This window comes from Manacus vitellinus, unplaced genomic scaffold (assembly GCF_001715985.3).
Source record: "Manacus vitellinus isolate BGI_N305 unplaced genomic scaffold, ASM171598v3 scaffold_31_pilon, whole genome shotgun sequence".
NCBI classification, from domain to species: Eukaryota; Metazoa; Chordata; class Aves; order Passeriformes; family Pipridae; genus Manacus; species Manacus vitellinus.
The window spans coordinates 8,212,755-8,236,710 of NW_021940379.1; the positions used below are offsets into that span (position 1 = coordinate 8,212,755).

Sequence of the window (23,956 nt, forward strand, 5' to 3'; positions counted from 1 at the left end):
AACTCTGATTTGCACAGAGTAGATGATGCACTTCACAAACACCTGACCATTTCTATGGACAAGCACCACTTGCTGATCCCTGCACTGCTGTCCTGATCCTGCTTCCACTGAAGCCAATAACAACACTCTCACATGCTCACCTCATTAACTGTTCTGACATGATAAAAAATAACATCAGAGGTCTGTGCTCTTTATGGTTTAATTGTCAGAAAAAGCAAATCCCAGATTTAGAATTTTGATTCAAGCAAAGCAAAATTTGTGATTACAATCTGTTTTTACATCTAAGCTCTGACTTGTATTTTTTCACCCGTAGGTAAAAGATGAGAATAAATTTTCATTATTACAGGACTGCTATAAAAACTAAGGTTTATAAATGCTTTTAGCATGAAATTACATTCAAGCATTTTGCTTGCCTTTAAGATAATGTCTTCAAAGAGAATTTCTTGTTCAGATATCCGCTGGTGATTTTTTTCTTAAGCCATAAAAGAGTTTGCTATGGAAACTCTCAGAGCAAGCCACTGAGGCAGAGCTTTGTTTTAAAATGTGCATTTGTCAAACTCAGACTTCAGACAGCTACAGCTACTTCCTTGCATCTAAAAATAGCATTTTTATCCATACAAATATGTGGTTTAAACAGTCATCAAACAATAGGAAAGGGCTAATCCTTTCCTGCAGCTCAGAAGGACAGTGTGGGAGGCCCTGAGCTGGAAACCAGGTACAACCCAACCCACCCCACTGATCATCCTGCAATCAAGGTGCTCAAAGAGCCACTTCCACAGCACTGCAGCAACAGCCTGGGACTAGTTGTACAAGCAGTCCTGGTACCTAGAAGCTACTTAAATATGAAAATAGAAAGGAAAGAACTGACTAAATGCTGCTTTAGCATCTCCTGGCAGTTAAAAACCTGGGATTCACAGTACTTCACCTCAGTGGCAAGTCTCACTTGCTGCTGGCTCCACACACTCAGGGAGGATGGAACACACAGCAGCACAACTGCACACCTTGGAGAGAGGATCAGAAATCTTGCTACTTTGAAATAATTAGGTAAAATCAGAGGCTTGTGGAAAGGATACAGTCAGTATATCTAGAGGGGAAAAAAATAGCAGTGACCCACCACTAGCTTAATACTCAGTATTCAAAGTAAGTCAGAACACCAGTAGCAGCAAAATAACTTGGGGTTTTCAAATATCCTGATATTAGTTAGAATCTTCCATTACCTACCCTGGCACTGAATAATTGAAAAAAAGCATGCATTTAAATAGCTTTTTAATTCACAGGTGTTAGAACATAGGAAGTACATCTTAATACCCAACTTTTTCAGCAATATAAGAGTGCAATAATGTCACCTTACAACAAACAGCTATTTTTACTAAAAAATCTATGATCAGTCACTCCAGGCTTTAACATATTATACCAATATTGAAGCCAAAATTACATATGTACAAAACAGCTGATATATGTAAACCTCATATTCAGCTTCTGTTTGCAAACAGGTACCTATTCCTTACCTGCCTGCTGGGGAAGAAAATATCAAAATCAATATTGCTAGTTAGACTATCAGGAAACAAGATGTCACAACACCAATAATTTTATTCCTGTCAAAGGTAGGCAAGTCTGCTCCCATGATTCTTTCAGTAAAAGTGAACAGGGACTGAGCAAAATCTCCTACCTACCCCTAGACCAAGTTTTAGAAATAAGATATATTGCTGTACTATCTAGAGGAAAACAAATGTAAAGAATCCCCCTGCTCTGCCCTCCCCAGGCAGAACAGTGCACCATGGCACTGCTGAGAGGCTGACATGGGACTAAAGCACTTAATGCTACCAGGAGAACATACATTCATTTAATGCACACTGGCATCAGCTGGACAATCTTAACAGCTTATGTTGAAGGAAAAGCAAAGTTTGGTAAAACCTTCATGTATTAACAATAAAAGCAGCAAATGTTTCCCCCCATCAGAACTGAAAAAACAAGTTCAAGTCTATTTAAAGCATCCTTAAAATACCCCACACCCTCACAAAAAGCAATGACTTTGTCCTGGACAAAGATGGCCTTGTCCTGAAGGCAGGGTGATATTAAAAAACAATATTTCTGATTGTAGCTTGCTACTTAACATAAACCCAGTTTTTTCATCTGGTTTTATCCAAAGACTCTGTGAGCCCGATCCGGGTGTGCTACTAATTTATTTAAACTTTTGCTGGCCTTGCTAGTTTTAGCTCGTGGAGGCTGGCACAAAACATTTACTAGAGCTTAATGGCTCGCTCTCTCCCTGCTGTTCTTACAGACCATTCAGTGGGTCCTGTCAGCAGTGCAGCTGGAACTCGTAGGTGCTCGTCTGCCACTGGTCCCTGGCGGCGTCGATCATGTTGCGCTCGGTGAACGTCACCCGGCCCTGGGCGTCGATGAGCACCACGGTGTTCGTCCTGCAGCACAGGGAAAGGCTCAGCCTGCTGCCCACGACACCCACTGCCAGGGGGCCAGCCCTCACTCCCCACTGTTTTAATTCTTTTTTCTTTATCTCTCCCCTGCCCACATCATCACCACGTTAGCAGGGCAGGAATGGCCCTGGCGAGTTCAAATGGCGTTTTCAGCCCGTTGGTCTGTCACTGCACTGCTCTGAGGCCCTGCTGCTCTGGCAGCAGCTCACACACAGAGCTGCTCGTTGCAGAGTGTGGTGGAAGGTCACACTTAGTGCAAAGTGCTCCACTCAGAAAGCAGCAGCATAAAACTAAGTTGTTCTTCACAGCCTACACGTACTCTGAAGGGTTATTTATCCTATCAACAGTACTCTCTTCATTCCTGTCTTTCAAAGCAATTGTCCACTGAGATTTAGACACAGTTAATTATTATCACAGGACACTGATATAGGAACACAGAAAAAGTTCTCTCTCTCTAGGAACCTTCCAAAGGGGAAATCTGTTTTCATGAGAAGCAGATTTGGGTCATGCATCGGTGCCACTCTGCCTTGTGGAAGCTGTCATTGCTCCATGGACACTGTGCCACAGAGGGATCACTGACAGCTGGAATTTTCCACCATCCTGATGTGGTGGCCTTCCCCAAGTCACTTCACAGTTGTTCACTCACATAAAAAGTGCTTAATTTCCTCAGAAGAATCTCGTGAGGCCCAGTTAACAATCTGTATCCACTAAACCCCGTTGCTAAGGGAAAGATAAGTGTGAGCACACAATTATAGCAGTAGAGAAGACTTGACATATAGTGCTAATTCACCAGTGAAAGGTCAGTACTTCTGCCAAGTTATCCCTGTTTCTTTGGAAATAGCTGGGCTCCAATCTCTGAAGCAAGAGGAGGAAGATGCTTCTTTATCAGATTAAGTCTTCATTATCCTATATTTAAAATGTTCTTTTAATACATTTTATAGAAACCACTGCAAAAACTGAGTATCTGTTTCTCAGAATCCCAACTTAAAATGCTTCCAGCAGTGAGCACTGTCATCTTATCAACTCACATCTCTGTAGTGGAAATACTATGCCTGACTATGCCAGAGACCAATCTGGCAAAATCATTGGCACACTTTTAGAGTAGGAATTCCCAGCAACAGGGTTCACCTGTAATTTTGTCTCACACAAATTAAATGCAAGGTGCACTGCATTATTCTGTTGTTCTTGGTAGAACAGTCTGAGCAGAAAGTGAGAATATCTCAGTAAAAGCAGCAGCATTAGTTAGGGGAGAAGTGGAAATACATGTTCTTTTGAACAAGAGCAAAGGTTTTTAATGCACCAAAGTGGCAGATCCATTTGACAATGCCATGCCTGAAGAACTCTGATTTAGCTCTGCAGATGACACAATTCCTGCTCGTGGAGCAGAAATGTTCTGCAGCATCTTTGATAAGATCAAAGTGCTCAGATCTGCTGCTGCACTGGGAATTGTTTTACCTTGTTCCATAGCCTGGGCAGCGAACACACACAGCTGCATACTGGTTCAGGATAGGACGGATATAATCCTTCCCCTGGTCCTCAATTGCAGGGTCTGGCAACTGACTGGAAAAAGGAGTAAAGGAGTTAAAGAGATTTAAAATTTCTCCCATATTAACACACTCATCCCTCTCACACTGGAAGGAGTTGCAGGACATCCCTGATATGACAGTCAAAGGCAGGGCTGAAGCAGAAGAGAGGGGGCAAAGGACAAAACCAGCTGTGGCTGCCCCATCCCTGGAAGTGTCCAAGGCCAGGCTGGACAGGGCTTGGAGCAACCTGGTCTAGTGGAAGGTGTCCCTGCCCATGGCAGGGGGTTGGAATGAGATGATCTTGAAGGTCCCTTCCAACCCAACCTGTTCTATGATTCTATGTAAATAAGGGCTTTCTCCGTGTGCAGGAACAAACTGAACCTTACCTGAGCCTCCAAAAAGCTTACAGCAAGCAACTTACAGTCCTGCACTCACTGCCCTTACTAAGGGAAATGCAATCTTTAAAAGAGAAGGGCACAGAAAAAGCAGTGTACAGTTGAGGAGTACTAAGGCTGCAGTAGTAACATTTACTGTGTCTCCTGCTTAAAAATCAATACTGTTGAAAGTCAGTCTCTGTGGAGAGACAGAACACTACTTTTGCCCTTCATTACCCAGCTTTAGTCAATTAATATATGGCTAAAGCTTCTTCCCTGCCAAAACAGTTTCTATATGCAATTTTTAAAGGGGTCATGTTGTATTTTCAGTGAACTCCAGCCATCGTGTTCTTACGGCTCTTGATTATTCATCACTGTAAGAAGCTCCTTCACCAGGTCTTCTTTGGTAAGGTCTTGACTTCTCTTCACCACTTCTGTGAAAAGCTGCTTCCCATACTGAAGCTTCTTCCATGGTGTATCCAACAAAGAATTACTCAATCCATATATTCCTACACACACAAAAAAAACAATTTAATGGAAAGTGTATTCTGGTGTATTTCAGTTGTCATTACAGATTTCAAAAACGTTAATAAAATATAAGTGCTCCCCCTAACCTTTACCTGCAGGTGTGCCATAAACACACACTCTGGGTAAGGGATTTAGGGTCAAATCCTTTGAAAATCCCATTCCTCAAAACAGGCTTCTGTCCTTCAGGCACAGTCACCAAAGGAGCATCCCACTAATTGCAGTACAGGTGGGTACACTGACACGGACAGAACTTTTAATGAACTATTGATTCTATACAGTAATTTATTAGTAAATGCTTAAAGGAATTCAAAGACATTTAATAATATTTTTTTTAAAGAATGTGAAGGAAAAGTCAGTGAGGACAATGCTTAGATAGCTAAACTACTAGAACAATACAGAGCTACATAAGAAAAGGTAATATTCAGACCTTTCTGAAGAAAACCTACCAGCATTTAGGAAAACAGGTTCTGGTTCTCCTTTGTTTCCATAGTAGCAAATTACGTCTCCTTTGGTGGTACTGAAAAATATAAATAAGAATTTCTCCTTGAAAAGCCATCAGCTTCTGTGTTTGATTATGCTCCAATTTCGTGCAATCTTTGAACACAGTAAGATGTTTCTCCCACTGTTACTCCTATGGTTCCAGGCATTATTTGAGGAGTTTTAGTACTCTCTTCCTCTCAAAACACTGGATTAGCAGCACCACTATCACAAAGTACCATTATCATTTTTAAACATAACTGCAGTAGAATTCAGTAAAACCCCAGAACCACTGCATGGAAAGTAGCCAGGCTTAATGACAAAAATCTGTAGGGTTTTGGATAACTGGAGATTTAGTTACTTGGGAGAAGGGGGCACATTAAAACAACAGAACTGTCCATCACAGCAAGTCACCTTTCCCCATGCCCTCTTTTGAAGCCCTCCTGCATCCTGAGGCCCTGGCTCCTGCAGGCCATTGCAGCTGGCAGGAGTACATTGTGGCCCACTCAGAGCAATGCTGAGGCACAGCTGGGTCCTTCAAGGGACACATGGGCATGGCCAGGCTGTAGGGACAGCTGGGTCCTTCAAGGGACACATGGGCATGGCCAGGCTGTAGGGACAGCTGGGTCCTTCAAGGGACACATGGGCATGGCCAGGTTGTGTTCAGCTACTGCAGTTACTGTTTGTGAGCTTCCTCCCCTTAACTGGAGGCACTGGCTGCTGCTCTCTCTTGTGCACAGTGTTCAAAGGCAGGCTCCAACACTGCAGATAACTCTCATTTGACAGAGATGGGATCAGCATGTCCAAACAGCAGGGACTTGAGTAGTCATATTTATACTGACAACACAAACAGCAAACCAACTGATAAAGACAAAAAAATGAAGTCATCAATAAGCCTTGTGTGTCCTCTGGAAATGGACTGCCATCAGATGGCTGACTGCCAACATCCCTCAGTCCCATCAGCTGACATGGAATTCCTCAGTGATTCCTTTGCTACCAGTTGGTGGGTTTGGGCTTTTTTTTTTTTAGTTTGCCAGAATACAGCAACGAGATCCTCTAATTCTCTCTTCCCCCCTTGTGATTTACTTGGTCACAATGGAAGAGAGTATTATTCCAGTTACCAACAAACACATTCTGACCATTGTTCAGCTTTTCATTTGTCTCCCAAGCTCCAGCTCCTCAGACAGCATATAGGCTTTTTGAATTGGAAAAAAGCCCAAACAAGCAAAACTTGCAGTTAAAACTGAATTTGGATTAAGCAGCATAAAACATAATACAGTAGAGAAACCATTACCAGCTCCTCATTTTTTCCTAAGATAAAAAGAAGTATCTCTGCATTCTGTATACTCTGATCTGCATCAGGGCAATCTCATTAATGATGTTCTGGAACTTAAATTGCTCTGCATAACTTAACATCTGCTACTCAAACCTTAATAACAAGCAAAACAGTCCTGATTTAGCTGTTTATATTCTTCTTGAAAAGCCATTCTGAAAGACATTCTACAGCATCCTTTGCAAGACAGCCAAATGAAGAAGGAAGTATTAACTTATTAATTATACAACTCGGAAGAGTCAAGAATACAAAAAAGAAATAAAGCAGTGAAACAGAGCCTTTCAATGAATATGAGAAAGTGCTGCTGAAAAGTAGAAGAAAAAAAAATTCTATTAGCAGCAACCTGAAACTATTATATTGGTGCAATAACTACTCTCTTTTCAAATTCTTGAACCTGTACCTGGTGTAAAAGGTCTATGAAGAGAAAAGTTCAGAGCAATTGTTATCACCTGAGGTCTCAAAACCCAGTGTTAGATGGAAAGGCAGACAAATGGCCTTTCCACACAGGCCTTGACCACAGCTGTCCGTGTCCTGCCACAGATGGGACTGCATGCTGTGTAAACAGGCACTGCTGCCTTCCCTTAGCAATGGCTTTTTATGGGAAAGAATATTATCCTCCAGCATCTGTGCCGAGCTTTTCGTGACTGACAAGCTCAGTAACAGGATCCCCTGGAGTTTAACAAAAAGATGGGGAATACACACAAACTGCAGGGTCACTGACTCGGGACATCTGTATCTTATTGTTTCCACATTCCACATTCCCCCAGACGTGTTTCCACTTACCTCCACTGCAACACTGCTGCTGCCTTCTGTCAAAGGAAGACTGAAGCCTCCCAAGAGGCTTCTGAAATGGGCACACTTTCAAACTGTAGTTCTCTGTGCCAGTCAGCTACTCTTCTTTTTGTCATTTGGCTCTGCCTATTCCCTTCCTACTGTTTACAGATACTCAGTACTGAAGGGAAAGGCAGAAGCCAAGATGAAAAAAAATCACTATAAACTTGATCACAGCAATAGCCTCAAACCCCTGGCCTGTACTCAGATTCTCTTCCCTTCCAGCTTTACAAGTATAGATACCAATTTCACTGGAGAAGTAATAAAGGCATAATTAAAGTGATGACAATAGGGCCCAGTAGGCTTATTTTTAAATCCCAGCCATAGCTGACAGCAGAAAGAAACTAAAACTGCATAAAAATTATGCTCTTAGATACATCATTCTGTCAAAAAATGTAAGCAATAATAAATGTTCCGGGAAATATTCTAGGCAGCATAAATCTCAGTAGAAATAGAAGCTCCCCAGCAACATGAAAGCCATGCAGAGTTTGCCACAATCACTCCTTCATGCTGATGAAACATAAGCAATGTCCTTCTGCTCCCCTGCCCTGCTTCAACTTCAAGGTGGCTTCAGGTCGTGTTGGCCAAAAACAGACCGAGAGGAAAAGGAAGAAGTGAGGCAGTAAAGCTGCACAGCGTGTGGTTATCACCAAGTGATCACTCCCCTGGGCACTGAGCTCCACTCTGCTCACAGGGGGAATATCTTACACAAGGACATTGGATTGTTTGATGAATAATGTGTGTGTGTATTTTTTGTGCAAGGACAAAAGATGAAGTTGGCAGCTTGAAATGCTGAACAGGAGCTTCAACTAAGTAATACAGTCCACAGATTAATTTTCTTTTCTTCAATGTTCATGGGCTAATCAGAAAACTTTTTCTGTTCTGAAACTAAAAACACGCAAGCAAGCACCAAACCACCAACTATAAAGCCCAAACATATAGCACCTACCATCCAATAAAATGGTGAAAAGAATTCTGCCAGATATTCACAGCACACAAAGTCTGCTTTAAAGCACTACTCTGATTTTGTTGCCAGTGTCTAAACATTTCTTTGGTGTTGTCCTTATATTTTGGTCCAGGCAGAAGCTGACACCAGAGGAAAGAGATAAAAAAGTTGTTCAGAAGCTTTTTTCCTTCTTTTGACATTGGCCTGTCCATCCATCCACTGGAAATGACTGAAGATCTATGCAGAAATATTTCAGAACACAGAGAAGTACCTGGACAACTCATTTTCATGAGGGAGCCACAAGAAGCAAGACAGGTGTACTCTGCAAAAGGTGGTATTGTATTAGGACTGACAGTGCAAGAGAAGAAATGCCAGTGAGCTCACAGAGCATTCATGACAACTTGACCATCCCCGTTCCTTCCAGAGCAGCACTCTGACCCTGTCTCACTTTTCACTGGAAAGGCTCCCCAATCTAACCCCTGGAGAGCAATCAAATCCCTCCCACACAGCCAAGCCCTGATCCCCACCCTGAGTGCACAGCCCTCGGGTGATGGGGCAGCTCACTACATTTCCCCTGGAGGGACTGGAAACTGGCTGTGACAGGGAGAGCAGAAAAGCTCACCCCGAAGGCATCTCTCTGCAGTTCCCTCCAGCTGACTTGTTTTGGAAGGGACAATTTGTCTGTTCCTCCTGGAGGAAGTGATTCACTCCTGTTCACAGGGATCTGACTGCACTTAAACTGTATGGGCTCTGAGTGACAACCTGTCAGAGACTCAAACTTGCTGGGAGAGCGACAAGAAGCTGCCAATTCCATTTGTCCTTCAGGGCTGCCTGTATTACACACTTGGCAGTAAGAACACAAGGGAGCTGCTGCCACAACGGCCCTGACAGAAGTTTGAGATACCCGTGAAAGTCTAAGTACCTGTAGCAACTGGATTTGTTGGACATAAACACAGGTTTCCTGAGGACAGCAATGATGCCCCAAGCATCACCAAGAGCAGCTCACTGACTTCAGATGCTGTCACAGATGGAGAAAGGAGGGAAACTGCTCTGAATCTTAAGCAGACATTTACTTAGAGACCAGTCCAGTCTCTGAAACCTCGTTCCTCTCCAGTCAGCCCCACTGACACTCAGAACTGGAGGATGGCAGCACTGCCTTCCAGGAAGCTAATTTTGCAGATGCACAAGATTCCAAATAGACACTGTTTGTCATATGCTATATATTGAACATAAAAGTATGTTAAACGTAATTGGATAAATATTCACAACCAAGATGTTAAACTGAAAAAATTAGAAAAATAAAAATACTAAATAGTATTCTTGGAAAAAAAAGGAATCAATTGTCTTTAAATTGACATCAAGAGATGTCACAGAGCAAATAGATTATTACACTAAGTGTCAGAACCCGTGCACGTTGAAAATAAGAGTCACACCAAGCTGTGGAAATAAACAAGATTTTACAACTTGTATACTTGTTTCCAGCTCTCCTTCTCACATCACTGCACAGCTATCTAACCAACTATCAGCATAAGAATACAGACAGAAGATTAAAATTTCTTTTTCTGAAATGTGATCCTGAAAACTCAAACACTGTAAGTCTCTCTAAATATGCTGCTCACAGTCAGCAATATTGTGAGCTCAGACACACCCCTCCTCACCAGTGCTTCATTTAAACTTCCCATTTGAGTTTCCTCTCCATTTCACACACTTTAATGGAGCCAGTCACTATTTGTTACACAATGGAAGAACATCTTAAGAATAGTCTTCAGTCCTTATTTTGAAACAGCAACATGGCCCAAAAAATTAGCATCAACTACAATAACATTTTCTATTTACATAGAGAAGTAGCTTCCATTCATATACTATATTTCTCTCAGGAGTAATTCTCATTTCCTAAAATGACAAGTTTACAAATCTTATCAAAATTGCTCTGCATCATTAGCTTGGCAAGAATTTCATTTCATCAGAGTATCCAAGGCTAAGGACACGTCAAAACTGAGAAATTAATCAACACACACAGCTTTCAGAGTGATACTCAGGGAGGAATTACGAGCTGTATCACCATGGAAAGACTATTCAGTTGAACACACAATTCCCTATCAGCCCAGCATGGAGGAATAACCAAACAAAACCAACACAGGAATGACTGCCTTAAATAACATCAGTCAGATCTACTGTAATATCTACTTGCAGGAAAGTGGGAGAGTAGGGAAGTGAAAAATGCAAACACAAGGCTGGTTAGTGAGAGGGTGCTGGAAATCATTTCCACTCAGAACAGCAAACACTGGGACCTGCTGCCTTAAGTGTGTGTGGCTTCCCAGAAGCAGGCAGAAAAGCTGCACCATGAGGTTGTCTAATAAGATTAATGGTGCTGCAGAAAGGGTGCCAAAGCAGGGGTGTGCTCTGGGCAGTTTGTATGTGCTCGTGGTCATGCAGAAAGGATCCACCTGGGAGCTGACACAGGACACAGCCCAGCACTGGATTTCCCTTCTTCTCCCTCAGGCACAATGTGCAGAAACACTCAGCACATGGACTGCTGAACTGACACAGGCATGTGCAGTGCAAAGGGTTGGCCCAACCACACTGATTATAGTCAAGTATCCAAGATCCTTCCTTCAGCTACAGAAACTCTGAGTTAACGTAAACCAGCACTGCCTTGTGCTGATTTTTAATGTTTCAGGAAAGATTAATGACACAGCTACTCTGACAGGGAAGGTATCTTGAAAGCTCTCAGGTGCTTTAATCCCACCACAACATGTCACCTCTCAGAGAAAAAAGGTATCTGAGAAATGATGGAGCCACAGTTTTGTTTTCTCAAAACACAAGGCAGAGAGCCCTCAGGGTAAAGACTGGCCATGGCCTGTCAGGGAGTCCCAAAGAGTTCTGTGGGAAGCAGTGATTAGAACACAAGACAGTGCTCCAGGGTTGGACAGATCAGAAGGTACCCCAGGAAATGATGACTGCAGTAACGTTAGGACCTTACATGCCAATCAGCAAAAACCATGAGCTCTGGCTTCAGTTTGTGACAGGCATTGTCACACATCTGGGCTGTGATGTACATGTGCAAAACTGCTCCCTTTGACACCTGAACTGTGGTGTTTTATAGACTTACTTCAAGTCAGCTGCTAACAAATTGAATCCATTGTAAAGATGTCCCTCTGCTGAAACTTTCTTCAAGTAAGAGTAGCTGTCCAGATCTGCAGTCAGGAAGTTTGTTACAAGAGCACCTAAGAAAGAGAAGGACATGGAACAAATGTGGGTGAGCTCACTGTTCTGACAGGCCTGGTAAAACAAACAGCAAGATAAAGATTCCTGTTGCCAAGAGGCTGTAACAGTGGGGAAAAAAACCCCAAACCCCAAAATCAAACCAAGTAACAAACCAGCCTTTAAAAGTCTTACATCATTGTACCATGTTCCTATTAAGAGCTTGACTTTTACTCCAAAGAACTCAGTCAAAAGCTCTTGGTCAAAAATTCTACAGAATTCATATTACTAACTACTCTAAACTGGATGTGCCTTTCCTCTCCTCCCACCTTACAAATTCTTTCTTGTCTTGCTTCATTTCCCTGATATATGACCCTAAAATGAAATACAAATGACATGGTTCATTTGTTTTCTTTGTCTAACATCTTTTGTCGTTCCAATATATTCCCAGTGAAGCAGCTTATGACAGTTACAAACAGACCTATTGTTACTCTGAAAAACTCTACAGATGTGCTCTGTTGAGAATCCTCTTCAAAAGAGATTTTTTCCTATATTTCTGCTTCTCTGATCTGGGGGAAGGAGAGACTATAATAATCTTTTAGGCTACCTCCAGCATAACTCAAGTTGTATTGATTCCCTGACACAGGTGTTTGAACATGAATATATACATTTAAAAAAGTCTATTGTAATCTAAATCTAGTTCAGTGCTTGGCTGGTTGTTCTGCCTGTTAATTAGAATTATTTTCAAGAGGAGACAGTTGGTGCTGCATTTCTTGTCTGAATGTAACTTCAGGCTCGAGGCACTACATCTTGTTTTACTTTTGCCTGTTTGATCAGAAAATCATTATCTGAGTCAAGTTTCTCACACAGGTACTCAAACTCATCAGTTCACAAATTCTGTTTACAGCACATAAACATTCTATTTGCCCATAAAGCTGTGTTAAGAAAATTAATACTGTAATCATCACTGTTTTACTGGAACACTAGGGCTTGTTGGTTCACTTTCTTCTTTTTCTTCTATTTCAACTCTTTCATACCTCTTCCTTTGGCATTTTTATCAACCTTTGGCTGCATATAGTTTGTCAGGGCTGCCATCTTGCCTTTCTTACTGATTCCCAGCCATGTCCCACCTTCTTTTCCTTCCTCCATATCCAGACCTAATGGAATAAGTAAGAGTTAGGTTATTACATTTGTTTAAAAAAATCTCAAGCTTCGACCAGAATTTCTTAATGCAAATGCTGAGTTTTCATCAGGCTGGATAAAATGCAGTAGGTGCAAGACTGTCCTTCTGCATAAGTGACATAAGCCCACTTAAGTTATCTGCCCTCTAATTCTGCATTATTTCCACTGCACCACTAGGACTGAAATCAGTTAAAAAAATGTAAAACTGGTAAAAAAACCCCACAAGATATTAAAACACAAATAAGATAGTAATAGCACAACTCATCTTTCAAACTTATATATTTTCCTCAGAAGTATAAGGAAGAAGCAAATTTCGTATTAGAAAGGCAACACCACCACCCTAATAACAAAAAAATCCAGGCCACAATTCCCTTATAAATTACATGAAAACCTGTCAAAACAGCAAGACAGACATACCACTGAGGATCTCATTGCTACTGTCCCAAAACTCGGCCGATTTGGATGGTCTGTGGTAAAATTCATCTCTGTTAGCTGCTAGAATGAGCCTGGAGAACACAGGAGGAAAAACACACTATTACTTACAAATTGGAACTTCACAGTGCAGGCAGGAACAGAATCCAATTTTTGCCACAGCATTAGCTCATTTTAAGCATGAAACCATCCTTTATCCTCCCATCTCACCTCTATCACTCAGTGGAAAGGCCAAATGACATCTGACAGCAGCCTTGTCTCTCACTGTCTCGAGACAGCAAGTCCATCTTGTTGAGTGAATGAGGCAGATGTTATTTTCAAAGAACAATACTTCCAGTGGAAGAGATTGAATTAAGATCACATAAACAACCTTAAAATTCCTCAGCATGAAGTTACAGCTTCATTAAAGAAAATGTGAAGATAACCCACAGATTCATAGGTAACTTACCAAAACTGTGAAGCATGAGAGAATGTTTTTACCAGATCATTGCTTAGGATCATGCAGTCACAATATTTCTTAATCTGTCTTTGACACCTAAAGCTCTAATTATGGGGTTCAAAGACACAAGTCAGATGGTTTTGTCTGTAGGTACTCAGAGCAGAGATAAATTTGTGACAGTGTCAGAGGTCCAGCCCCACCGAAATTCTTGGATGAAATGACAGTATGGTCAGGGAGGAAAAGAAATAAAGGGAAAAGCTGTGGGGTTTTGTAACAATCAAGAGATACTTTGGTGGGCACTTTCCCCCTGATTTTTGTTGTTTTGTGGGTTGGGGTTTTTTTGCATCCATAGTTGCTTGCATAATTTGGGTTCTGCCAGAACAGGAGGAGGTGGCACCATCAGGAGGTAGGAAGAAGCTACGAAAAATAATATGCAATTGAAAAATGTTGTTGGATGAAATCCATTATTTATATTTAGAAATAAACACATCACTCCACAAGAGCAAGTGCTGTCCTGACAAAAAGCATGCTGCAGCTCTTCACGTGCCATCTAAAATTTGATAGTTTTAGAAAACCTGTACTTTGTACTTTGACGATTATCTCTGAACTTTGATAATTATCATAAATGGCACTTTCACACTTGAAAGACTCAAGTTCAACATGATATTTAAGAAGCAGCAGGCAGGCAAGATAAGACAGGTCTTGCTCAAAAGTTCCAGTCTTTGCAGCACTGCAGATCACTCAAATTCAATATTAACCCCAGTTCCAGTCAGTCAGGCTATGAATGTAAAGCAGGTAAGTTTTAACGAGTCAGTACAGCCAGGCAGCTCCACAGGAATTTAGAACACTCTCCATTCTTGGCCTTTGAAAGAAAAATCTGTTTCTCTGTCCATTTCATCCAGCAGAAGTTATTAAAACAAAGCAACTTTTTTGGTGTCCTCCTCACAGATCACACAGATCCCTCACTGAACGTGTGCCACACTCACTTCAGCAGCAGTGGAACACTAGAAAGAGAAGTCTGGGCTAATCTGACTGCACATCCATCTTTTGAAACTGAGAAAGTGAACACTTTCTGTTATTCAAAAGCAAGGGAAGACAGCATCAGAAACTAAATTGAATTACTTATTGCAACATCAGACAGACGCAGGGTACCTATAAATAAGAGCTTGAGTTAGAAGTGTTACATTAGAAATACTCTGGAAAAAGAACTGTAATCAATCAGCTACAGAGAAACTAAACAACCCTCAAGTTCAATGGCACCCTTTCTGGAAGGCAGGTGCTTCGTATTTTGCCCAACAAAGAAGCACCTGTTGGAAGCCAAACTGTATGTACATTTTTTTTCTTTCCAACACAAATATAATAATGTTCCTTTCAAACTTATATAATTTTTCTTCTTCTAGCTGATTCTAGTCTTTGACCTGTAGGCTTTCAGCTAGTTTTCCAAATTTCTGTCATCTTGAATATGCTTCATTTGTATTGTGCAGCCTCCTTTTGAAGATTTTTATTTAAATTAACATCACCACTGTTAAAAAACAGTTTGGCTGAAGTGCATTTCTCATCTCCTGAAGCTCCAATTATACTTTGCTTTCAATAATTCTTGACATGAAACCACGGTTTGTTTATAGTATCTAAATACTAAAAATAAGTGAAGTCTTTCTGGTGTGATTGAATATTCCCTATTTCAAGTTTAATGCAGACTCCTAAATTTATCACAAGGCTAGTGTACAAGATCATAATAATAAAACCATCCTTATTTTGTCTTTTATGAAACATAATCATACTGAAAAGGAACAATATTAAGTGACCCTCATCTTCTAATAAACTGCAAAAAGCCTATTCAGCCATGTTATAGCTGAAATAACTCAACTGTATTAGGATTTATGTATTAAGATTTATTTTAATATTGAGAGAGATGAAAACACGAGAAATCATTCCATTAAAGCAATTTCCTACAATGCAATTCAGCTCCTTAAAAAAGACTCTGTGATTACAGCTCTGAAGCTTGAAACATGTATTTATTTGTAAGATGCACACAGCACAGTTCAGGAAGATGTAAAGGCAGCGTGTTCCCTCTGACAATAATAATGGTCTGCAGTAAAGGGCTCGTTACACTGCACTAAACTACAGTGCAAACAGGCCCCAGAGAGCAGCCAGAGCAGCTGCAAAGGCAGCACACAGATGTGTTAGTGCAAAGGCAGCACACAGATGTGTTAGTGCAAAGGCAGCACACAGATGTGTTAGTGCAAAGTGCAGGCACACAGATGTGTTAGTGCAAAGGCAGCACACAGATGTGTTAGTGCAAAGGCAGCACACAGCTGTTAGTGCAAAGGCAGCACACAGATGTGTTAGTGCAAAGGCAGCACACAGATGTGTTAGTGCAAAGGCAGCACACAGATGTGTTAGTGCAAAGGCAGTACACAGATGTGTTAGTGCAAAGGCAGCACACAGATGTGTAAGTGCAAAGGCAGTACACAGATGTGTTAGTGCAAAGGCAGGCACACAGAGCTGTTAGTGCAAAGGCAGGCACACAGATGTGTTAGTGCAAAGTGCAGGCACACAGATGTGTTAGTGCAAAGGCAGGCACACAGATGTGTTAGTTCAAAGGCAGGCACACAGATGTGTTAGTGCAAAGTGCAGGCACACAGATGTGTTAGTGCAAAGGCAGCACACAGATGTGTTAGTGCAAAGGCAGCACACAGATGTTAGTGCAAAGGCAGGCACACACATGTGTTAGTGCAAAGGCAGTACACAGATGTGTTAGTGCAAAGGCAGCACACAGATGTGTAAGTGCAAAGGCAGTACACAGATGTGTTAGTGCAAAGGCAGGCACACAGAGCTGTTAGTGCAAAGGCAGGCACACAGATGTGTTAGTGCAAAGTGCAGGCACACAGATGTGTTAGTGCAAAGGCAGGCACACAGATGTGTTAGTTCAAAGGCAGGCACACAGATGTGTTAGTGCAAAGTGCAGGCACACAGATGTGTTAGTGCAAAGGCAGCACACAGATGTGTTAGTGCAAAGGCAGCACACAGATGTGTTAGTGCAAAGGCAGCACACAGATGTGTAAGTGCAAAGGCAGCACACAGATGTGTAAGTGCAAAGGCAGCACACAGATGTGTTAGTGCAAAGAAACACTGAGAAAGTTAAATACAATTAGACACTCCTGAACTTGGGCCAAACATCTCAAAAGTGTTGTCCTATTTTGACACTGACAGCAAGTTGTTTTCTGACATAAATTATTAATTTCAATCTTGATGCAATTTTTTATAGCAAGCAAACTACTGTAAGTTTTACTTTTCAATATTGATCGTGGCAGAAAGTTCACTTGGCAAGCAACTACAGCTGACATCCAGAGGATTTTCCCAAGAGGCATCAAATTGCTGAATCTGTCTTTCACTAACTTGTAACACAAAGAAAGTCAGACCAAATAAATGGATATATTAATTCAGCACCAGTCACATCATAAACAAAACCTCCTTTTAGGCAGATTCCAGATGCAGAAAGGAATGCACTCCACGGACAACTGAGGTTTGGGTTCTCATTTCCTTTCTTTCTGTGGAATGGCATCTGCTTCTCAATACAACAAGGCAGAAAAGTCAGTGAAAGGCACGATGATTTCCTGAGCATCCTGACTCTGATGGTCTCTGGATGAATACCAATACTGGTACCCCACAAAATAAAATGGAACCTATGCACTGTTTAGAAATACAGAAAGCAATAAAACTTTACAATCTGTTCACTGGCCTGAAGTGCTGTTTTTCTATTGTATACTCAATGTACTCAAAGATGCTGCTGTTGGATATGAAGTTTAACAATTGAGGGCTATAATGAGAGAGAAAATGATTACAGGAAGTTTAATGTTTTGGAAACTCACTGTATGCCATCCTGACACACATCCTGACAAACTTACCTAGAAGCCTGGATGCTTGCTTAGTCTTTGGGTTTTGGCCAAACATTTCCTACACAAGACTTAGTTTTTTATCTACAATTTTAATTGCAAGCAGATTTTAGGGTGGGGGAAGGCTAGGACACTTCCAAGAAGTTCCTTTAAAACTGGTTTTAAACTGGAAACCCTAAGCTTATCTACCACACTGAAAGGAGGGGACAGCTGCATCTGCAATGCCCAACACACAGGACTCACCTTAGTTCAAATGCTGAAGTAGAACACAGGGCTTTCAAACTCTGGAGTACAATATTTAAAGGACTTATAGAGCACATGATAGATGCCCAGCTAAAGGTCTGTGGTTACAAAGCCCGAGTCTTCTGACAGTCTAAAAACAAAGGGTTCTGAAAAGGTTACAGTAAATCCTCCAGTGGGGAAAGTCAGGGAGTTAAACACCTCAAAGGCACAACAGAACACATAATTCTGACTTGAGTTTGTACTTCACGCACTGGATACAGAAAGAAATGGTGTAAAAACACGGAAACAAGTCTGTTTTAACTAGAACAATCTTACCTGTACGCATTTTTTGAAACTGGGCGGGGGTCAAACTTGAATAGAAGGATGCACATTGAAGAACTGATGTTTAAATCTTGGTTCTTCCACAAAGGCTCAATGTAAGGTCATTCTGTAATAGCCTGAAATGTAAATTAAGATTATCTATTACACTGCAAATTATAAACTTGCTTCTATGCTGAAGTTTAAGGATTGCAATGTACTGACTTTCTCTGTCTCTATCAAGTCAATCCCTAAACAACTGGTTTGGAAATTAATAATAAATTAAAGATGCAGTCTTGAATTCTGGATAATTGATTTACTAGCCCAGTGTTTAGAAAGATCCATAGCCAGCTTTACATAGAAAATCTACTCAGTTTCAGGGTGTTATCCCCCTTCTCAGACTCCTACTGCTGCATTCTCAGTAGACTGCAACCATACTGGACTTGGACAACTGAACTACTCGGACCTTCTGCATCCAGACCTTGCCAGCTTTTCCCAAAACTCAGGGTCGTGTACTCCAGCTGCTCTATGTCACCAAGCCTATTTCCCAAACAACACTCATAGCTCAGAAGAGATCCCCTCAAATCCACAGTGGAGCAGTTTCCATTTAAAACACCACCAGCAATATGGTGGGTAATCTGTGAAACTTTTTACTGGCAAAGAAGGCCACTTGGTGAAAGCAGGGATATAAAATAGTTTTAATGGACAACTGTTGCTGACTACTTTTGCTGACTAAGGAGATATGGCTTCTGGCATCCATTAAGTGTCCTGCCAGACAATTAAATGGATTACTCAATAAAAAACCATCGGCAATTAATCACTCATAAGACCACTATTTTAATAAACATGTTTCAGGCTCCATTAGCTGATGTATTGAGTTCCCTCCAAATAATCAATTCAGTCCAGCTGTTTGTGCAAAATTACTGGCCACATAAAACTTACACAAAAACTGCCAGTCAGAAAACAGCAGTAGAGTAAGTTTGTAACACTCAGCACAATTATCTAGAAGGACAAGTATTTTCAACACCTCAATACCTTTCTACTACTGCTTTGACAGAACCATCTTTGTGTCACCCCATCAACCTTGCTTGATGTTATTACAGTACTTTAAGTTACATTTGTGGTTTTATTAACTCCAAATATCAAACCAGTATTACTTATCTTGGGCTCCACCTGCCGGCCTTGAAACAAGCATAAGTGTTTATAGGTCCTACATAAACAGCCTAACCTTTTTTTTTTTAAATTCAGACAGAAGTGTTAAGCCAGATAAAACAGAGCTACCCCCTAAAATAGCAGCAACACTTAACTGGCAAGGGAGGCAAGCAATATATTTTGGTACCTTCTTTGATCAAGTCTGACACTGCACTTGCAACACCTGTTGAGGTTTTATACCCAGGGCTGGATGTTAGCCTTATAATTCTTAAACAGAAGCACACTGTAAGTCAGACTCAAATTGGGATATTCTAAAATTCACGACAATTAACAAATACTAAGAGGAAAAAAAACCCTGAAGAGAAGCAGTCATAGATACCATAAGTACCTAAATATTCAATGAAAAAATCTTTATACAGGTGTCATCCTTTTGGGCTCATGTTCACATGAAAGTGGGTCTGCCAGCTATGGGGTGGGACGAGCACTTTGCACAGAGCTGGCATTGCAGAGCAGATGTGTTCAGCAGCCTCCTCCCCACAGATGTGCTCAGCAGCCTCCTCCCCACCCAGCAGAGCAGATGTGCTCAGCAGCCTCCTCCCCACACAGCTCAGTCCCCACAGATGGAGGGGGCGAGAAGACGACAAAGATTAGGCCAGCACTGCCTTCCACTTGCAACTGGATGCTACAGCAAGTCCAAAGCTTGAGCAAAAGCTGACTTGTTGAGCAGAAAATGTGTCTTCAGAACCATCCTTAGAGATGCAGGAGGTGGCTTAGTTCAAGCAGAAAAGGCTAAATTGTGGCACAACACCTGCCTTCTGGTTTTCTTTCTGAAGACAAGCCAGAACATACACACTGTGAAACATGGCAAAATCTGCAGAAAGGGAGAAAAAACCCTCCACTCTAAGGTGGAGACAGTGAAGACTTACTGCCTTCTGGATAATGAGCTTTTATGAATTCTGGTTTGATTATTCCTAGTCAATAAGACAACAGTTACCAAGGATGTCACGATCAGCAACAATCTCCTATTTGTGTAATGTTTCTAGTTTGCTGTCCAACTTATGCCTAATACACACAAACCAGCTTGACAAGAATCACAAACATCCTGTAATTAAGGGTTCTGCTCCAAATGGCACCGCTAATTTGGAAACAGCATTCCAGTAACTAACGTTCTTGTTCTGTGCTGCTGGGCTCTGTGACACAGTACAGTGTGTTTGGCTCATTTGAAGGAGCTGTTAAAAGCCTGAGTGGATACACACCAGCATAAGGTAGCGTTTAGAGGAACTACCAAGAGACCCAAATATGATAGATTGTGTATGCTCTTTTCATAGGGTTCTACCATCATTTGGTTGATTAGAGGCAATCAGTTCACAATTTGGCATAAAACTATTCTACCCTTAAGAATTCCCAGTAGCAGGCTTTGAAAAATGAAGCCATTTGTTATGTATTTTGTTTTCGCAAATGAAGCATCATAAATAACATCTGTCAGTTACCACAGTGATCTCCAGTGCTTCTCACCTGATCCAAAACTATTGTTTAGGTGCAGTCTAAAACACAGCTAGAAATCATTTATCACTGGAATCTGCTAGTTTTAGGTACCACAAAAATAACTCGTGGTCAGCAGAGTCCAAAACTATTTTACTGTCTCTTTTGAATATGTCCAAATGAAGCTGAGCACTACAGTCCTTGACTGCCCATTAAAGGGCCATAAAACTGGATGCACTTTCTTGCACTAGTGGAATGATTTTTTTTTTTTAATATGGAACTTTAAAACCATCAAAGAGATGACTGATTAGTTATAAAAAGTAATCTATGTTTTTCCTCCAGAGAAAAGTGTCTCATGGCTGCATTTTTAAAGCACTTTACTGATTTATTTTTTAACTTCCCTTGTGTAGCACATGCTCCTGTGTAGCAATACTAATGGTTAAAGACCAGCTGGAATAGATGATCTCTAATTTAATGCCTTTCAGGTTGCTCTCCATACAGATTGTAACTAACCCTACCAAGGTGAAGAGCCAGTCTTCACTGCCAGAGACAACAATGCAAAGTACAACGCTTATGAAAAACAGAAAATAACACATAAGGTGCATGCCATTCCCAAGTTTAATGAGCTCGTTTTATTTTCAGCTGCATAATTTCTCTCCTACTAGATTAGGTCCACTGTACAGCTCCAGTGAGAAACAAAGGCCAGTAAATATAACCTTTCACCACAGCATGTTTTAGAAGCATTTGCAAGGATGGAGTAGAAGAGCCTTTCCCCCACTTTCTCAAGAGTACAAACTTCTCCTTTGCCACGGATCTGCAGACCCAGAGCCTTCTGCTGGACCTTTTTCCTTAGGCAAAAACTGTATTTTCAGCTTGCACAATTCTTAGGTTTTCTTCAGTGAGGAACCACCAAAAAAGACGTCAGTAGTTTCCAGCGTCTTTCCGTGACAATTTCTTGCCCTCAAAGTGTCACCGCATATTAAAAATTAATTAAAAAGCTACTTTATTACTCTTGTACAATTACAATTACTGTCGTACGTGACGCAGGTACCAACCGGCCGCCACCCGCGCAGGAACGCGCTGCCACAGCACAGCCAAAGGGACAGGGGCGAGCCCACACTTCACACGGGGGCTTTTAGGATAAAAACCCGAAGCAAATGGCGCTCAGCAGCAGCGCTCTGCTCGGCGGGGAGGCCGGGGCGGCGGCTGAGGGGCATCGGAGCCCCCAGAGCAGGAGCCCGCTCAGCTCCGGCAGTGTGGCGAGAAGCGACCCCGGGCTGTGCCCGAGCCGTCCCTAGCTCAGGCCACCCGGCCCTTCACTCACTCCTCACTTCGCTCCTCCCCACTCACCCACAGGCCGCTCCGCGTCCCCCGCGCCGCTTCCGGAGCGCTGGCCGCCGGGCGCGCCCGCCCTCAGGGGGGACGGGCCGACAGCGGGCCCGGCTCCTCCTCCCGCCGCACTGCCGGCACCGGCACGGCTCTCTCGGGGGGCTTATACCTCCCCTGCACCGACACACCTTCCTCAGGGCCCACACACCTCCCCTGCACCGACACACCTTCCCTGGGATCCACACACCTTCCCTGCACCGACACACCTTCCCTGGGATCCACACACCTTCCCTGCACCGACACACCTTCCTCGGGATCCACACACCTTCCCTGGGATCCACACACCTTCCTCGGGATCCACACCTTCCCTGGGATCCACACACCTTCCCTGCACCGACACCCCTTCCTCAGGATCCACACACCTTTCCCTGGATCCACACACCTTACCCTGGTGGAGTCACCATCCCTGGAGGTATTTAAGACCTGGCGCTGGGTGAGGTGATTTAGAGATTACAGTGGTAGTGCCACACTGATTCGATGATCTTAAAGGTCTCTTCCAACTGTGAGGATTTTGTGATTCTATGAAGGTGTGAAATAACAACCAAAAATGCTTGATCTGAGGTGCACAGGGTCACACCTCCGAGGACGGATACACCAGGACTGGACTGTTGACACTTGGCGAGTTTGGAAGTAACTCCCAGCCCCTCTAGAACAAGCCAGATCGTAGCTCCTGACCCTTCTAGATCAAGGCTGCTCTGTGGACTGCTGTTCCCATGACCACCTTCAGCACAGACTCCACTTCCAGGACAGCCCCAAAGTCACTGAGCTCTGAGCTTGCAATGGGCTAAATTCCAGCCAGGACAGCTTTCCTGAGGATTGAGGAAAATACAAGTGACAATCTCAAATTTGCTACAAGTGACAATGTCAAGTTATTAAGCACAGCACGATCAGAACTGATAATCAAACATTTAGTAATTTTACCTAGATCTGCAGATTTAGGCTGAGATTGGATCCGTGCCACTTTTTTGTCAGAATTAAATATTAATTTACTTGTGGGTTTTTCAAACAAGACCTGAAAATTTCTGATTTTTTCTTCACAGGTGGCAATAGAGGGTTTCCGTGGAACCCTGTAAATTACAAAATCTCTTATGGTGAAGCCTATAAGGAAACACCATAAAAGCCTTGAGTGCTCTTCTAGGTTCTAACACTGATAAACACAGCACACAAAAGAACACTAATTAAAAGAACTCCCGGGGGTATACGGATGTGTAACGTGGCTTGGAGGCAAAACCTTTCATCCTGGATGCCAAAAACCTGAAGCCAAGTGTCAGCTTTACCACTGCTCTGGCACATGACATTGAGCAAGTTCATCTCAGTGCTTTCTTTCTCCATCATCATCAGTGGGATGATCACATTGACCTTCACAAGGTCTGTTGAGATCTGCTGATGAAAATTACTGGGTGAGTATATGATCATCATTCTTTCTACTATTGCTTCTGAAATGCAATAATAGATTGTAGTTATTACCTTGATACATATAAACCTAAAATGTATTTATGCTTTCAGGCACAGAGTCGCTATTCCAAAGTCATCTGATGAATAAGTAGACAAATTATACAAATCTCCATTACATTGAAATAGGTAAAATGCATGCACATTAATTGTAATGTATTGTTCTTTCTATCACTCTGTTTGAGGCTCCAACTATAGACTCATCACTGTGACCAAAGATTATTTACCTTCTATGCTTGATACCCATTAAAAATCCTCAGATGATAAATCTGCATATTTTCAGTAGCAGCAATGTCCATGGGAAGAAAAATTGTCCATAAGCTTTAAACTTAATG

The 23,956-nt window shown here is 42.0% G+C and overlaps 1 protein-coding gene across 1 annotated transcript; it reads right to left on the reverse strand.

The window, feature by feature from the left end:
* Positions 1 to 1,249: 1,249 nt before the first annotated feature.
* Positions 1,250 to 18,286, reverse strand: TANGO2 (transport and golgi organization 2 homolog). Its single transcript, XM_008920735.4, has 8 exons — positions 18,165 to 18,286; positions 13,257 to 13,345; positions 12,695 to 12,814; positions 11,566 to 11,680; positions 5,313 to 5,383; positions 4,694 to 4,847; positions 3,894 to 3,998; positions 1,250 to 2,423 (listed from the first exon to the last, which is right to left on the reverse strand). The coding sequence occupies exons 1-8, from the start codon at positions 18,218 to 18,220 to the stop codon at positions 2,303 to 2,305; spliced, it is 831 nt and encodes a 276-aa protein (XP_008918983.3). The 5' UTR covers positions 18,221 to 18,286; the 3' UTR covers positions 1,250 to 2,302.
* Between the last annotated feature and the right edge of the window lie 5,670 nt (positions 18,287 to 23,956).

What these genes read in the sequence shown, in the direction of transcription:
- TANGO2 (XM_008920735.4), bottom strand. Translation starts at nt 18,220, where the DNA reads ATGTGCATCCTTCTATTCAAGTTTGACCCCCGCCCAGTTTCAAAAAAT. An exon ending in TAAAAATGCCAAAGGAAGAG is followed by an intron (nt 11,681 to 12,694) that starts GTATGAAAGAGT and finishes TCTCTTTCTTAG; the next exon opens with GTGCTCTTGTAACAAACTTC. An exon ending in ACCTGTTTTCCTAAATGCTG is followed by an intron (nt 4,848 to 5,312) that starts GTAGGTTTTCTT and finishes TTGTGTGTGTAG; the next exon opens with GAATATATGGATTGAGTAAT.